Below are 17302 nucleotides of genomic sequence, written 5' to 3' on the forward strand. Positions count from 1 at the left end.
CATTTTCTCCTTGTAGTCAGGGAAACCGGAGGATCAGCTTATACATCTCTCCCAGTGCCGTGGCTGCGTAGCTGTTGTCGACAAACTTGCAGGAGTGAGCGGCTGGCAGGTTGGCATCACATACTGTGAGCCACCTCTCCTCAAGATCCCTAGCGTACAAAGTGGGCCAAGATCCTTCTCGGAGAAACGTGAATGCAGCCGTTGCAGCATCACGTTCCTGTTGGTTATACAAGCTGCCATCTTAGTCTGCATAGACCTTTTGCAGCTGAAACCAAAAGTAGTTCTCAGGTCAGATCAGGTGAATTAGGCCCTGGATCAGCAATACTTCATTGTTCATACTATGAAGCACAGGATTGTAGCTTGATGATTTTACACAGGTAGTGGTAGTGATTTTACTAGGAATTTGTACAGTGTCAACAGGAGGGGAAAAACTTTCATTCAGATTTTCCTGGAAGATAGTCTCAGCTGATCTGTAATATTTTTGATGCCATATAGAAATAAAGGAGACCTTTTCTACAATGTAAAGTTGTATGTTAGAGTCTGCATTTGGTGACGCTAGGTAACAATTTGATTACGCTTCTTTACAAGATTTAGTAATTTGCATTTTAAACAAGCATTTATCATCTTTCTTTTTGTCGTAAATAATTAACCATAAAGTATTTGACATAAAAAAAATAACTAAAATGAGAGCTAAGGTCTCTGCTATATTTTTCCCCTTCATTGACACAGTTTCATATGATGGAAATTATTTATGATAATACATCTGATCAATTTTTCAGCCTTCACTCAGACATTCTTAAAATTACAGTGATACTCTCTTCAGGGAAAGAATAATACATATTTTCCCTCAACTAGCAATCTTTTCAAGTTCTCTTTTTCTTCCAGTGCAGTGCTGTGGTTGTTGGCATGTAAGGAGTTACCAGGAGGTCAGCTGACATTATAAATGTCAGAGGTCAACCCACATGTAGGAAAGAAAGAGGCTGTCAAGAAAACAAGTTAACCTTTTTTATGGAAACCCTCTGATTGTATCTTTGTTCAGAATAACATAGTCCTATGGCTGGTCTGTTCCTGCTTTGAGAACTGAAATAAAAATGGAAACTTGAAAAGGTTATACATTTGACAAAATGCTTTTTATTGGTTGCCTAAAAGGGGGGTGGGGGGGTGGGGAGGGGGTGTTTTTTTCAGTCTCACTGCTATCTGAAAAGAAAGATTGTATCCTAATGATTTATCAGTGTATATCTTCTAATTTTACTTGAGTCAGACAAACTGAAGCCCTCAGCTTACTTCATAAGCCAAGAGGTGCCACCAAATGACACTATTACATAAACACATTTTCTGTGTCCATTCACTGCAAGTAGTCTGTAGTGTTACAGTTAGGCATTCAAAAATAGACGTTCAGTAGCTTTGGATGTTCTATATCAAAGGAAACCAGTGGTTTAAATACTCTGAAACAAAAGAATACAGCTGTAGATTCCAGTTTTTCATTCTTTTTTTTTTTTTCTTTTTTAAATTGAAGGATGGCATTCCTTTACAAAATACTAACTTCAGTTCCTGAACTAATTTCAGAATTATGGCCATGATAAGCCTTTTTTATTTTAAAGTGGCTTACATCAAGTTTTACTTTAAATAGAAATTGCCCATTCATGACATTAGCAGATTTATTTCTAAAAAGAGTCATGTTTCTAATTTTTTGATGGAAATTAGTCTGGAGAATTTATCTTGGGAGAGTTATCCTATTTCAAAAAAAAATTTGAAAAAAAAAATCACTGCTAGAGAGGCAAGGGTTTGCAGATTTTAGTGTATGAACAAACTGTTTCATCAGTGAAAAATTACTTTAAAAATGGATCATTTTGCAAAACAGAGATTTCAGTCTTCAGCCCTTCCTCCGTCCCTGAGAAACCATCCTTGCCGACTGCGTATTCCTGCTGTGCTCATCAGCATGGCTTACGTGCATCCAAATATGCCCTTCCTCTGAGAAACCTTCAAGGCAGGCATTTCTTCCATTGGGAGTGTGAGGGTGCAGTTGGAGCAAGGGACATAGCAGGAGGAGAGTAGCAATTTCATAGTAAGTGCTAGAAGAACAAAATGTAAGCAGCCTTATAATTAATGGATATTGAGCTGTTCGGTTTGGGGTTTTTTTATTTAGGAGTATTTTATGCATAATTATTTGAAAGTACTCAACCAGGTTTCAGATTTTTTTTGTTTGTTTCTGCGTATGATTCAACTGTCTGCACAGTGTTTGCAGAATAGCTTTATAGAGATGATCTACTTATCCTAATAAAACTTATTGGATCAATAAGATTTAAATTGGAGCAGTAGAGGTCAGCTATCCTCTTGGTCTCTGACTTCTTTACTCTTCCACAAAAACAGAGTTAACATTTTTGATATTGCATTTGTATTCCCCTTGAAGTAAAATTCTGGGTATTGTTTTTGCTGCATTCTCCATTAAGTAAATTTACATGAAGACTATATAAATGTTGTACAACACCAGGGTAGGATTGTGTATCCTAGTTCACACAGAGCTCACGGTACCTATTCCACAGTTTTGTTCATTGGTTGCATTGAGTTGACTTGAGAAGGAGGATGTAATTCAATGAAGACCAAGGACAGTAAGATCAACACGAATGTAATCAAAGTCTTGCAGCTCTAAATAAGAGCAAAATGTAAATTAAATTTATATTATCTGTGGTTACACTGCCATCTAGTGATATGAAGAGTCAATGTCTGCTTTCTTTATTTTGTTTTCTGAAGATCAGCATCTTCATGACACATTTGTCTAATTATGGAAATGACCGCCTGGGGTTATACACCTTTGTGAATCTGGCCAACTTCGTTCATACCTGGACAAACCTGAAACTGCAAACTCTTCCTCCAGTTCAGCTGGCTCACAAGTATTTTGAACTATTCCCTGAGCAAAAGGACCCACTCTGGCAGGTAAGCAAGCTCGCTGATGAAGAGATCAGAAAAAAATCGTCTTGATGGTGTTTTTTGTGAAGTTCTTTGTTTCAGTTTCTTGAGGAGAAAAGCAATAATACTTTTAGATTTACTGCCTGGTTCCATAAAACAGCTTACTGAAGCTTCAGTGTACATGATTGTTTTCCCCATCGCTTAAATCTCCATAGAAAGGTTGTGAAATTAATATGTGTTAAGATGTGTAATTAAAATTATCTTTAATTAATTTTATTTGTGATTTTACTTGCTTTAAAATGTGGGAAGTGCAGGAGAGGCATGTTGTGGGGTTTTTTTTCCTCGTTTTGGAACTAATAGAAGTGAAGCATTTGACAGAGAGATGTATATGCATATTTCAGCAATTGGCCATTAAAGACATGAACTCTTCTCCAAGTATGTGAAGAGGACATCGAAAAAGAGAAAAGAACATTAAGACCATGGATACCTTAATGCTAAAACTGACTAGCCAAGTAGAAATAGATAGATGGATTAGAAGGTTATTCACAAAAGGCTGAGAAATGCCCAAGCACGAAGTTTACCAGCACTTAATACACTGATGTTATCAGCTCTGCCGCTTGATTATCCCACACTGGTAAGTGAGCAAATTGAAAATACCAGGACTGGGAAGACCTGCTAAGGCTGAAGCCTGCACTGACCTTGCAGTTGACACGTCTTCAGCCCAACACCCAGCACTAAGAGCACAGCCCCTAAAGGGAAGCTCCTGCATCAAGTGGTGAACGCAGTCATTTTGCACGTGCTGGGTGACGGTTCAGCCGATTCAGTGGAATGTCTGAGTGCTGTAGGCACATGTGTCCCGACAGTGATAATATGTATCCCAAATATCATCCCGTTGAGATGACTTGGTAGAAATATTCTAAGGACCAAACTTCACTAAATCAAACATAAAAATGTATTTAAGCTTGCTTACTCAAGTGTTTCCTAGCACTGGATACTGAACTGCCAACTTAAAATCTGTGTATGAGATTGCAAATTTGCACATAAATATACATCGTGAAATTCATGCTGTTATTGAATAAAACTTTGAACTAGGGGAAAAAATGTTAATTTTGCATAATGTTAAGAGAGAATTAATTTAAAAAATGGGAATTAGCCTGTAGTCAAATGACTTGAAAAGTTAGAATTACTTAGAAAAAACATTTGTAAGTAACAGTGACTAACATACACTGAATGTGGTGTCTTTTGTCTATAGTGCACATGACTGACTACGGTTGCATTTTTTTAAGCCTAGAAGATTGGTAATTCCCTTCATCTCAGTGCAGTACTGCCAAGTAGCATTTCTAAAACAAATATAAACTGTTTCAGTTGTAAAGCAGCAGATGAAAAAACAAGATTTAATATTATGTACTAATTTGAATTGGAGTATCAAAATATGTATGTGTGAATTGAAAGCCTCAAATTATAATGAATTTACTCTTCTAGTTTAAAAACTACAGCATGTGTAGGGTGGTAGCTGTTATGGTAATGAAAAAGAAAAAGTCGGTACTTAGGTAACTCATTAACAGAATTAGCAATTTCAAGTCTTCCTAACTTGTATGTAATTGATCAAATGATTTTAAATTATTCCCACGTCTTAAGTATGTGGGATCAGATTTGTCTTTGGCATAATTTTGCTGAACATAATGACATTTTATAGGAGAAGTGATCTTGTCCCAGGGTCTGTTGGATAGCTGAGGCAACTATGTGTATGTAGAATGAAAATGATGATTCTTTAACATGCTTGTCTCATCATAAACCCCCCAACACTTAAGAGATACACTTTCTGGCCTGGTTACACTGCAGATACCTTTCTGAACCACTGAAATAGTTCTTTAATGATAACATGGGTTTCTGTCATAAAGGAAAATAATATTTTCTGGTAAGAATATTTGTACATTGGAGAAAAATTGGTAATTTATATAAACATAATTTGAGAACCTTATCAGGTGTGATTACCAATTAAATTCTTAGTTGTTCTTCTCCTTTTTAGAATCCCTGTGATGACAAACGGCACAGAGATATCTGGTCTAAAGAAAAAACCTGTGATCGATTACCAAAATTCTTGGTTGTAGGACCCCAGAAAACTGGTGAGATTTTATTGTATTTCAACAAGATAGGGTATGAGTAAGTTCAAATAATTATACTGATTAATCACTTTTTGCTCAGACTGCTGTGCAGAGATCTTGATCATCTAATAGCATTTTTTTATTTTCAGATATCATCCAAATGTAGTTTAATAATGTAAATTACAACAATGGCCAGTACACATATTGAAAATGTAGGGTTCAGGCATGTGTGATTTTTTTGGCTTTATGTCAAAATGAGTAATACTTTGATAAAGAGATCAACAAGATAGACAAGATCTTGTCAAAGTGGAAGGAGGAAAGGACAGCCATTTTTCAAGTGGTATAGATTCTTAATTGCAAGTTCTTGTCTATCCTGCAAGTGTCTTGTTTATAGAAACTTTTTATTTCATGGCATTTATTTCAAGTCAAGAAGTTCCTAATGGACAGTTTGAATTGCAAGGCTATAGTTTATAAATTAACGTAATGGTTAATTTTCTTCTCTGTAATCAGAAAATTGCATAATGTGCTTCCTTTCATCTTCACCAATCCCCAATAGCTACTGAGTGCAAGATTTTTAAATTATTTTTGTGACAGTCTCATAAAAAACAATTATTATTTTTAAAACACAGTTATTAAAAGTGTGAAAATCAGATTCCAGCATTGGCACTCCAGTTTCTGTGTTAACTATTTCCAGTTCTTTAAATGTCTTCAATTTAAAAGCACAGAAAGCACAGATTCTTAGGTGACAAAATCAGCATCCCCTCACTGAAATGAAATGGAATAAAGCTGGTTTAGTCCATCTTGCGGGTATGACCCCCCCAAAAAATTGTGTGTGTGTGTGTGTATTTTTTTTTTAATCTTGAACTTTTATCCTATTTGCAGGTACCACAGCCTTGTATTTGTTCCTGATCATGCATCCTTCCATCATTAGTAACTCCCCCAGCCCAAAAACCTTTGAGGAGGTACAGTTCTTTAATAGAAATAACTACCACAGGGGGATTGATTGGTAAGATGGGTTATTAGTATAAATATAAAAGTTTATATACAAAATACAAAAGTTTATATACAAAAATGACATTGCTGTTGGTAATGGTAAATGTTTATATATAGAGTGAGATAAAAAACTAATCTTCAGTGTCCTTCTAAAATAATAAATAAATGCAAGTGAATAACAATCTTACTACAGAATATCATAAATGCACTAACTTTTGTGAGGCTTTTTTGTAAATATCTATATATTAATATATGCAAAACAGTAACAAAAGATGTATTTCTTATTACACGTGCCTTTGAAGTAGGGACAGTAATGGTTGTTAGTTGGATATATGGAGGCAAAAATTACGTTCCCGTTGGAAATCTTATTTCTTAAGACAAAAAAAGGCAATATCAGGGAGAGGCATTTTTTCTTTTAAAATAGGATTCAGAAATAGCAATTAGGTAAAAAGGGAACAGGGAAAGCCTCTCAAAATGTTTTTCAAAGATCAGGTAATTAGGAAAACGTTAGTGTCTCCATAAGGTTAGTAAGTGGTGCTATAAAAGAGTATGTATTACTGCCACACTCACTATGGCCACCAGGGAATCACTGGGCATAGCTGCACCCAGGTCATTCTTGATGCCTCTTGCTTTCAGAAAGTGCTGCAATATAAAGCACTACAAGATGAAAAGCGGTAACATGCTGTAGTGGCTGGGGAACACCAGTAAAAGATTATTGATATTTTGTCTTGGTTTTTTCTCCCCCAGTTTAAGAAAAAATAGTTTTCTTGCCTTTGACTTTGTGTTCATCTAGAAAATTAACAGGGTGAACACTGTTATATGGTTTTAATGCAGATACATCAGATCCAATTTCTTTTTAAGTCACTTAGTTTTTGCAGAGTTATAATTGTTTATAAGTGTGGTGAGTCAGCCAGTTATTACCAATATAGAGATGCCAGCTGAATGCCTGGAAATTGGAAAGCTGACTCCTTGCTGTGAAACTTTTGAAGTCTAGAGAAGATGACATGCAAACAAGGTCCACACTGATGGAGACAGCCTAAGTACAGTGAGCCAGTTCTTCCACAAAATCTATGTTTTCACATTGCTAGAAGACCCCTTTGCTGCTTCTCATTCTTCCTGCCATATCCACTTCTCTAACATGCAGATACAGTTTGACGTGTGCCAAATTACCTTCATCTTAACACAGCACTGGTGCATAAAGCTCAGACCAGGTACACCCTTTTGACTGCTTCTCCCTCTGCAGCACCCATTTGGCTATTTGTACCTCTGCACTACATGCCCCCCTCACCCCTGTCAGGTTCTCGCAGTTAAGGCTTGGATACTCAGAACTACCCGTTGGTGTAGTTGCTTAATTCTTAGATTTGCATTCTGTCTGCCAGATAAATCTCCCAGACCTTCAGTCTAATAGTGTATTTTAATGCTGGCGTGTAATGAGCTTACCAAATGGTAATTAGATACAAGGTCTCTCCTCATTAGTCCGTTAATTGGCTAGGATTCTTTCAAGGCAAGAGTATTCACAAATAACAATCAGTTCAATTTCGTTTGTGGTTGTGGAGATACATCTTTTTTCCAGAGCTGACTCTAATTTAGTCTTTGTACGAGCTTACATTTAGACCAAGGGTAAATACAGAAGCAGGAAAGGGTTCTTTCAGCCCTCAGCAACCTCAGTACTGCCATCTTGAAAGAGGGATAGATGTGTATTGTAGTCTCCCAGTAGAGATAACAGAACAGTAAGATGAGAACTGATCTTTCTGTTCTTGAAATGAAGAAGCCTGAATAGATCAGTCATACATTTCGTTATGTAAGCATTGTTACAGATTTCATAGACAAGTTTCTCTAAAGCCTTCTCAGCTTTGCCCTTGTCAAGTTTTAACAATCGTCTCATGAATGAGGTACTAAGCAAGAGTTCTGCAGTCTATGTTCAGCAGAAATGCTGAGCCTATACTTTGTAACCTCTTGATTTCCCACTCGGTCCAATCTCTTTAACATTTTTCAGTGACACCACATCAACTTCTACTTTTTTCAAATTTGCCATGTTATGTAAAGAATCAATTAACTTCTTCCTAAAATTTAGTGTAGTGCCATATTTAATGTTAAGCGTTTCCTTATAAGGTTGGAGTTCTCATTGCCTTGTATTCACTCAGTTTACTACCAGGACTTCACTACAACAGCATAATGACACCATATATTATCTAGAGCAGATTTGCCTTTAGGGCCTATTGCCTCTTTCAAAGCTGACCTTTTTCTTTGCTGTTGATGTTCTGGTAAAGCATTCTGAGGTCACACAGTCAGGTTGAGTCATTAGTTTCTAATGATTTTATTTGTGATCAGAAATAGGTGTAGCTTCATCATTTTCATCAAATCAGCCCTAATATTTTTGGGAAATAGAGTCTGTTGTTTGTTCAGTGAGACAGTATCATATTCTCAGATATTTGCATTAGCATTAGGCAGATATGAACACTTAATAAACTAGCAGAGCCGTGACCGACTTTCATGCTGTTCTGTTTGGTTGTCCTCTTATTTCAGTTTTTTTTACATACACTCTGCTTGTGAGACTAGAAATAACTATGCAATGTTGTAGCAGAATTTTTGAACGCAGTGTTGAGCATATTATGCAGGGACCTGCCCATCCATCAGCCCTTCACATGACATCATTTAGGTCTCTCTGATAAAAGACAATCTACCAGCTGCTACTCTTAAGACCTTGAATGAATCCACAACAATTATTCCTTATCTAGTGCATAGAAAATTGTCATCTGAAGGCCAGCCCACTTGACTTGCATATTTCCGATGACTCGTATCCATTCATGTGCCAAAGAAGCACAAAATAATAACTTGGCAATGTTTGCTTATGTGTACATAAAAGTTGCTCATAAGAATTAACATGTCAGCATCAGGTGTCACAGAGTTCAGGTTCTTTAAACCACTGTAGATTCCTTCCTTGTCTCGAAGTACCCTGTAATCAGTGCCTGTGTGCTAAGTGTCATCTTGTGAGATCCGTGTCCTGAAGATGAGTACATGTGCATCAGTCAGTTCCATCTTACCAAGTCTTCTGGCCCTGACTGCAACGGTCACAATGTCAAAGCCAACAAGAGTATGTCATTTGTATTAGAAGTAGCTAACTTCTATGAATAGAACAAAGTCTAAGCACTGGAACAAATTTCAGTCCTTAAACATGATCTTTGGAAGAGGTTGTTTTAAATGGCATATCAATACAGTGTTTAACTGAAAAATCAAGACCAACATTTCCCATTTATTCGTTTCCCCAACAATAATGAAAAGTGGTCTGAAGGCCATGGATAAAGAAGTCTGTATGTGACATAAGAGATTGCTGGAAATTAACTGCAACTTCATAGCAGATGAGGAAAGCTCACAAAGAAAGCTAAAAGAAATACAACCCATGTTTCCACAAAAATGTGACTCATAGAACAATAAGTGAAAGATGCTGTCACTGTTTAGAAACCTTTTACCTAATGAAGCTGTGGGGGTTTTTTTCAGTGCATCTTCTCCACATAAACAAGCTCTTTTCTCTTTTGAGTAGAAGCAATTCTGATACTGAAAATCTTTTTCTTATGGTGTTATACTGTAATTGATGTCAGCAACAGGCCAAAATTGGAAACCTCATTTTCTACTTTTGACTTTGATAGGAGTTTGTTCTGACTGAAAAGTAAGAATTCACTAATTTTAAGAAGATACATGAATATCGTAATGTTTTCATTTAGTTACCAAAAAATAGCTGCAATGTCTAGTTATATGTAGTGAGAAGAAGCCTAGTACCAAGTAAACTTCTGTTTGCTTTTATTTGGCAATTAGGCTATGATTTTAATTGATTATTCTGGAATAAAATGTACTTAACAGCTTTGTCAACCTTTGTGTGACTTAAGTAATTCTGAGAATGGTGTTGCTTTCCTAGGTACATGGATTTCTTCCCCACTCCTTCTAATGTCACCACTGACTTCCTCTTTGAGAAAAGTGCCAACTATTTCCATTCTGAGGAAGCTCCTAAGCGAGCTGCTTCCCTCATCCCCAAGGCCAAGATCATTACCATCCTCATTGACCCATCCGATCGGGCGTATTCCTGGTATCAGGTATGCACTTTGAAGAACATGGGCAGGCACAAATCAAGGTTTCCACCTTGAATCTTCTCTGTATATCCTTTCAGTATATGTGTATAAAAAGGGTTTGGATAATACAAGATTTTATTTGTCAGTCAGTGCACAATATATGATCACCCATGGGCTGATGTATCTGTCAATGTAAACCTGAAAGTCTTTCAAGGGTTAAAATACCAGAAACCACCTTTTCAAAAGTCTGCCTGTAATATAAGCATGTAAAAATACTTACTTACTCGAATAATTTATGTAATCGGCACATAAAAAAAATAGTTTATAGACACAGTTATCCAGTTCATGCTCAAAACACAAGATAAAGAAATTTTTGTCAGTAAGACCAACCAGTTTTGTTTTATTTTCCCAACTTTTGTGGTCTGTAAAATTCCAGCAATATAACTTCTTTTACAGCATCAGCGATCACATGAAGATCCTGCAGCTCTAAAATTCAGCTTCTATCAGGTGATCACAGCTGGACCTCGAGCCCCATCTGAGCTTAGAGCTCTTCAAAAGAGATGCCTAGCGCCTGGATGGTATGCTACCCATATTGAAAGATGGCTAACTTACTTCCCACCTTATCAGGTGAATAAGACTGTAACTTGATATCCTAACCTTATGTATCTACTATCCTAAAAGATTACCTTTGTAAAAGTCTTGCCTACTGAATACTGATCCTCAGGTATATCCTAGATATACGAGAGCGTGTTTTAAGACATTGGATGTGATTCTTCATAGCCATGTTCTAAGTAGTTGACATTGCTAGAGATGTCGTGACTTAGCACCTTACAGCTGGGAGCTTCTTCTGCAAAACAAATCAGAACAATAATCTGGGAGCTCAGAAATCATCACTGCTGCTTCTTGAACTCTCTTGTACCCTGAACTGCCTTTAACTTACAGCTGGTTTTCATTTGCTCATGCTTTCATCACCCTATGTCTGGCTCTTCATCAGTGATGTTGAGGAAAAGAGAACCAGGCATGCAGTGCTTTGTGGTCTCTTTAATATCAGATGGTCAATCTGGCTTCCCAAAATCAAAATTGAAGGAAAATAAAGGGAAGTTTCTCAATAATATTTCTGCCTACTCTGAGTGGTAGCAAGTATCAGTAAACATCATGGGATGTCAGATGGGGTATTGCCCTCCCTGCATGGGTTGAGAAGAGTTTTGGTGGCTGAACACTTTGAGGTGTAAAAACTATATTTTCCATCTGAAATGGGCATTACCACATGGAAATGGATGTGATCTAGTGGTTTTGTAACACCTTGATATTTAAATGCATCAGTGTCTTCACCCTCTTCTTGGTCCTTTCATGCATTAATCTCTCACTGTGTCAACCTCCTTAGGCTATGATCGTAGTAGTAAATAAACATGTACCTGTGCAAGAGTTCACACACTATCCCACTGCTGTCCATACTGCTTGATTTTTAACACACTTCTGGCACAGTTTGGACCCATAACAAAAAGCATCTTGCCAAGCAGTTCCAGAGCACAGCTAGAAAGATAACAAGAACCATTACCATTGGGGAGTGTGGACACAACCAGGTTGCAGGTGAGAGAATTTAGCAACGTGGGTCCAGGTCGTTCTGTGCCATTTGGCCTCAAGACCAGAAAGCTGTCTCTGATCTGTTGTAGTTATCAATAAAGATAAAGCCTTTGTGTACACCAGCATGTTTGCCATCTCAGGCATCACCAGTTTTTTAGGTGAATGCATGTTTTACCTAACATGACTTTTCTGTAACTGTCAAAGCACTGGGTCGCTTTTGCACACTTTGTTTTTGGAAATTCCTTACACGTTGCTGCCCATAACAGTGCGTCCACATATCAGAGCCTCTGCTGGGACTGATTCATGCACTGAAACAGTTTGGTGTGTTGGTGCTCCTCATCATCTGCATTTGGTATTTATCACTGATCCTGACACCTCAACATTTTCTTTGTGTTAAGACCAGTTTCTCTGTGTGCTTTTGGGCCTCAAAGAGTGTGTGTTTATGGACCCATAGGTTTCAGTACAGGTAGCATATATGCAACCTGAAAATTGGATCTCCCTGCAAGCTTCTTTTGGCATATAACATACAAGTGATTGGGCTCCTTCTGGCCCTGTGTAAGATCAAGCCTCAAAAGATGCACATCCTCAGCCCTGAACATCATGTGACATATAAGACCAGGCACACAATATCACCTGATCAGTATCTCCTTGATAGATTTATTTCTGGATTTTTCTGACATTAGCAGTGTGTCTGGCACTACTCCCCACCCAACATTTAAAGATTACTTTGGTTGAGGGAGGTTGGCTGCAATCTGAACCTTCTGTTTATCCAGGACTCGCTTAGCTGAGACAAGTTGGCTGGAGTCTGCACCTTCTGTTTTCCCAGAGAGTGCCAAGGAAGCTCTGATGCATCTAGCTGATGTTATTCTCCACACACTCTCTTCTAGGCCAGCCTTGCAGACTTCATGAGGTACACAGTACTGTAACATCATGATACTCATGAAATTCTCTACATTATGTTTTCATTAGCTTCTCTCCAAAAGTAATCCATGAATATTGAACAATATGCACTGTATAGATTTTTGCCAGATTTTACATCCCACAGTGATAGCGAAGAACCAGCCCTGGTAGCCTTATGTTTTCTCTGTAAAAGTACTAGGGATTAACTTGCATTAACTTGCAAAAGCAACGATATACAGTATGCCATATCCAAACTAGTTAGCAAGTTCAAGGAACTGCTGAAGCATAGGACAGTTATATAAGACAGACCCAAAATCAGCTCATCTTAAAAGTACAGCCTTATTTAAAAAAATAAGAGCCTTTCTTCACCGAAAGAGCTCTCACCCAGACTAGCAAAAGCTATCTACAATTTTTAATGCTGTATAAATTTGGGGATCTCTACACATGTGACTGAATTGAAGTCTTAATGTCCATTATGAAGTCATCAGGCATACACTAAGTAGTAGAAGTAGCAACAGGAATAGGTAAGGTTCCCCTATTCATTAGAAAAGTGTTAACAGTCCACTTGTCTTGCATGGTAAGAATCTGCAAATCTCAGAGTACTTTATGATTTGGTGTTCAGATCTTTAGAATTTTGATTGACTTAATTTCTTATAAGTCATACAAAAAGTCCTCTTTGGTCTGGCCAAAGACAGATCTCTAAAAGTTCAGGAAGCTCATGTCTCTTAAGTTAATTTCCTACCTACAACTCATTGCTTCAGTGCAGCCATACAGAAGAAGAGCAGACCTAGCACGACAAACTCCCGCATGAGCCAAAAGACATGTTCATGCGCCAGCCCTATAGGAAATTAAGCTGATTTTACAACAGCCATCGTTAAATGGCCAGTCTGAAGCTGCAGGACTCAAGCTGTTTCTAAGTTGTTCTCTTCTCCAAACTGTCTCTCTTGCTCCTCTTCCACCATGGTGACTTTTAGACACGAAGTAACTAAGGTATAGTGGGAGAACAGGGACTCAAACAATCCCTTCAGCTGTCAGCAGTGTTACAATAAAATGATCAATACTCTGTAAAGTGACGCAAAATACTTCATCTGTAGTATTTTCATTATATGTGAAGCTATCTACTTTGTAAAAATTACACTATTTAATTTTTCCATTTCGCCAATACATAAAATGCATTGGATTTTGAGGAATTTCATGAAATTACATCTTCCTGAAATCAGGATATGGATAAATCAGTACAAGTAAGGAAAAATTTTGCCTCAGTTCCTTAGAACCTCCCTGAAGGTTGAGAGGGAACATTTTTTATTACCTGCTCCCTGGGAATGTCAGGAATTTAAATGAATTTCCACTGGTAAAACTTATGTGTCTTTTTTGGGGTGGCAGAAGTGGAAATGGCACAGATAGTTATCTCTATGTGTTTTTTACATACTGAAGGAAAAAAACCCTCACTCCTTTCAGATGGAAGCATCCCCCATTTGGGATGTTTTTTGACCTCTGTGCAAATGAAGCACTTAAGGCCTGTTTTCAAAGTTTATGTCTTCGTAAAGCAGGGAGTTCATTTTTGGACTTAGGCAGTCATCATGCATCTGATTGCAAAGACTTCTGGAATGAGCTACTGCTTTCTGAACAGCCTGATACTTCCACTAATCCACATCTCTAAATCTACATGCTATATATGGGTAATTCCAAAGACTGATCTTTCAAAAGAAATTTTCTCCCTTTTGATTATGCTCTGAAACCTGATAATCTTGCAGACCTCTAGGTTTCATCCAGTCCTGGAAGCAATCCATATGATTTTATCCTCTCTGCTTGCATGGAAATGTAAAAACAAGCTTCAGCACTGCTTGCAGAAGGAGATTGTTGAACCATCTGCAAATCTATTTCCCCTCTCCTTTTCATCACTAAAGGACGATGGAAAAAGTGGAGGTGTTTCCATCGCAGGAAATGAATGCTTCGTTAATCCATTTGGGACCTTGCTTCCCTTCCAAGTCACAAAGACACAAACTTGCTGCACTATCAGTGGGTCATTTGGGCATGGCACCACATTTGATAAAATTCTCAGGTAGTGTCTGTTCCCCTGAAGATTCACCTCCAGGTAAAAGGGTGGCCCTGTCTGAAGTATCCTACTGTGAGTGTGTATATGGTCGAGCACTTGAAAAGAAGGAAAAGAAATTACCTACCAGTACCTGTCTTTCTTAAAGATGTGTTGCACATTCTGTACCTATGTACATCCCTGCCTTAAGGTCCTCATAACATCCGCCTTTATTCCTGTTCTCAAAGACCTTTTTTTCATACAATTATGTATTGTTGTATGGGTTTAGAAGTAAGGCATTTCACCTAACATCTGCCTACTGGTTTCTGTCTTTCTGGTCATTTCCAGTGACAAGCTTTTAAAGATTACTGTAACATATATATGTATATGTTTGTGTCTATGAGAATTATAGGTTATTTCTCTAGACATTAATACCTTTTTTTCTTGGCCAGACAAGTATCAGTCAATTTCCTGCCAATATTTCTTATCTTTCTAGATCCTTCACAGGTATTTCTCTGTTGTCACAACAGCTTTCAATTTAATATCATTTCAGATTTAATTAACATGCCATTTACCCTGCTCCCAGGTCATTAATGATGATGACAATTAAAATGGGACCAATTATCATTCTCTGGGGCAGTACCCTCCATATAATGAATGAGTTTGACAGAGGTGGAAGTTTCAGTTTGAAGCTTGAAATAGTGAATTTTAAATTAAACTTCCATTTATTTTATTTGTTGTAGTTGCTAATTATTGATGGACAGCAGCTGAGAACTGACCCATCTACCGTAATGGATGAAGTACAGAAATTTCTGGGAGTCTCTCCTCATTATAATTACTCTGAAGCCCTAACGTGAGTTAAATTTAATCATCATTTTCACACGTTCCTACATTCCTAAAATAGCAGCTAGTCTGTAAGCAAGCTCACTGCAAAATAAAGCCTCCCATACTTCTTTGAGCTGTCAGTGAGATGTATTCTTCAGTGTCTGCAAAGAACACAATTCAGGGTTAGATTTTCCGTGAATCATCTACTGAGCCACTCAGTATGGAGTTTGACTGTTACAGAAGTAGACCTCTGATAAATGGACAAAGTAAGTATTGCTTTGTGAGAATTGCATATGAATTTTGGATGAATCAAAAGGAATTTTATTTCCGTAAGTGGAACACGGAATGCTGACATGCATAACCATAAAGGAAGGAGAATTAGTTTCTCTTTATTTTTGACAATAGCTGCACGACAGATTAAGTGGTATCAGTCAGGAATGTAACATCCACTCTGTACATCATAAATACACATGTACACAAATCCTTTGGATTCTGACATTTAGATTTGGTTGGCCTTAAAATAAGACCAATAACCTCAGGTTTACTTTTTTGAGTCTTCATTCTAAACTTGGGAGATGCATGCTCCTTACAGTATCTCACAGCCTTTACATCAAAATATTTGTTTCAGGTTCGATTCACATAAAGGTTTCTGGTGTCAGCTCCTGGAAGAAGGAAAAACAAAGTGTCTTGGAAAGAGCAAAGGTAGAAAATACCCTCCCATGGATTCTGAGGTAAACCATTATGATCATTGACATTATACAGGGATTCATTTGCCACATATGGGACACCACACGGACAAAATCCTAAGGAGGGAGAGAAGACAAAATTAAGTAGACATTAATTATCTGACTACCTTTCTCTACAAATGAAACATTTAAGATACTGTGGAGTGCATAGACTTTTTCAGTTCTTTATTTCAAATGTGAAGAATTTAAGTCATTAAAAAAACTTTGAAAATTTGGCACCCCTTAGAAAATAAACTTGGCACCCCTAAAGTTCCCTGAAATTCACTTGGAAACCTGTCCCCTTTACTTAACTGACTTAAGCAGCAGAGGTTCTACAGTGCATGGTTCTTTCTCAGTCATGATCAGATATGTGCATTTGTGTCTGGTCCCTTGTCTTTGAGAGTAGTTAGACCATGACAAGTACTGCAGACTCATATAATCTGGGTTTAAGAGAGGGTAGGTTCTGTTTCTATGAATTTTATTAATACTTTCCCCAGACAAATGCTCAAATGAAGAATTTGCATCAGATCGAGTGCTGCAACCTGTACTCAAGGGCAGTTTAGTCTCCTATTCTAGCTGTAACTTTCACATTTATTCTGTCCTGTATTCTCATTTCATTTAGCCTGACTAAAACACAAGTAAAAACTTACAGTTTGAACATCAGTATTAATGTCGCAAGTAAGCCAGGATTTTTTTCTCACAGTATTTAGATGATGAGTAACTTTACATCTATAGAATCATACTGATGTAAAATCACTGGGTGAGAAGGCTTTTGGCCAGAGATCTGACAATGCTGTGTTTGTTTATTGTCGTATTTTTCAACTCTAAATACTCGTGAAAATGGGGTTACTAATTGATACATGACCACACACAAAGATATTTTAGAACAATTGGTTTCAATCACACTTCAGTAAATTCAAAGTAACTGCATCAGCTTCAGTGTGATTCTTAATTTACATGACTATCTGAGAGTAGAATCAGATCCTTTGCCTTGACTTCTGTGTTTGTTTTGGATAACTGTTGTTTCTCTTGAAATTACCTTTTACAGTTCAGCTCCTAACCGAAGAGCTTAAACTTGCATGCAGTAGGTAGCATAAACCAATATAAATTGCATAAGATAAAGTAAAGTTTTGACACAGGTAAAACAAACTTTGAAACCTAGAATTC

The 17302-nt window shown here is 37.4% G+C and overlaps 1 protein-coding gene across 3 annotated transcripts in view; it reads left to right on the plus strand.

Moving 5' to 3' along the window:
• LOC141923093 (bifunctional heparan sulfate N-deacetylase/N-sulfotransferase 3) overlaps positions 1 to 17302 on the plus strand; it is a 77976-nt gene that overhangs the window by 51140 nt on the left and 9534 nt on the right. For all 3 annotated transcript variants that reach the window (XR_012623181.1, XM_074823558.1, XM_074823557.1), the window contains exons 7-13: positions 2752 to 2934; positions 4937 to 5033; positions 5895 to 6018; positions 9919 to 10093; positions 10526 to 10696; positions 15329 to 15438; positions 16039 to 16141. Coding sequence is in view for 2 of the 3 variants with exons in the window: in XM_074823558.1 (XP_074679659.1) it covers positions 2752 to 2934; positions 4937 to 5033; positions 5895 to 6018; positions 9919 to 10093; positions 10526 to 10696; positions 15329 to 15438; positions 16039 to 16141 (963 nt within the window). In the remaining variant the exon portion in view is untranslated. The remainder of the gene's footprint in view (positions 1 to 2751; positions 2935 to 4936; positions 5034 to 5894; positions 6019 to 9918; positions 10094 to 10525; positions 10697 to 15328; positions 15439 to 16038; positions 16142 to 17302) is intronic.

The sequence above is a fragment of the Strix aluco genome, chromosome 4 (genome assembly GCF_031877795.1).
Source record: "Strix aluco isolate bStrAlu1 chromosome 4, bStrAlu1.hap1, whole genome shotgun sequence".
Classification (NCBI taxonomy): Eukaryota; Metazoa; Chordata; class Aves; order Strigiformes; family Strigidae; genus Strix; species Strix aluco.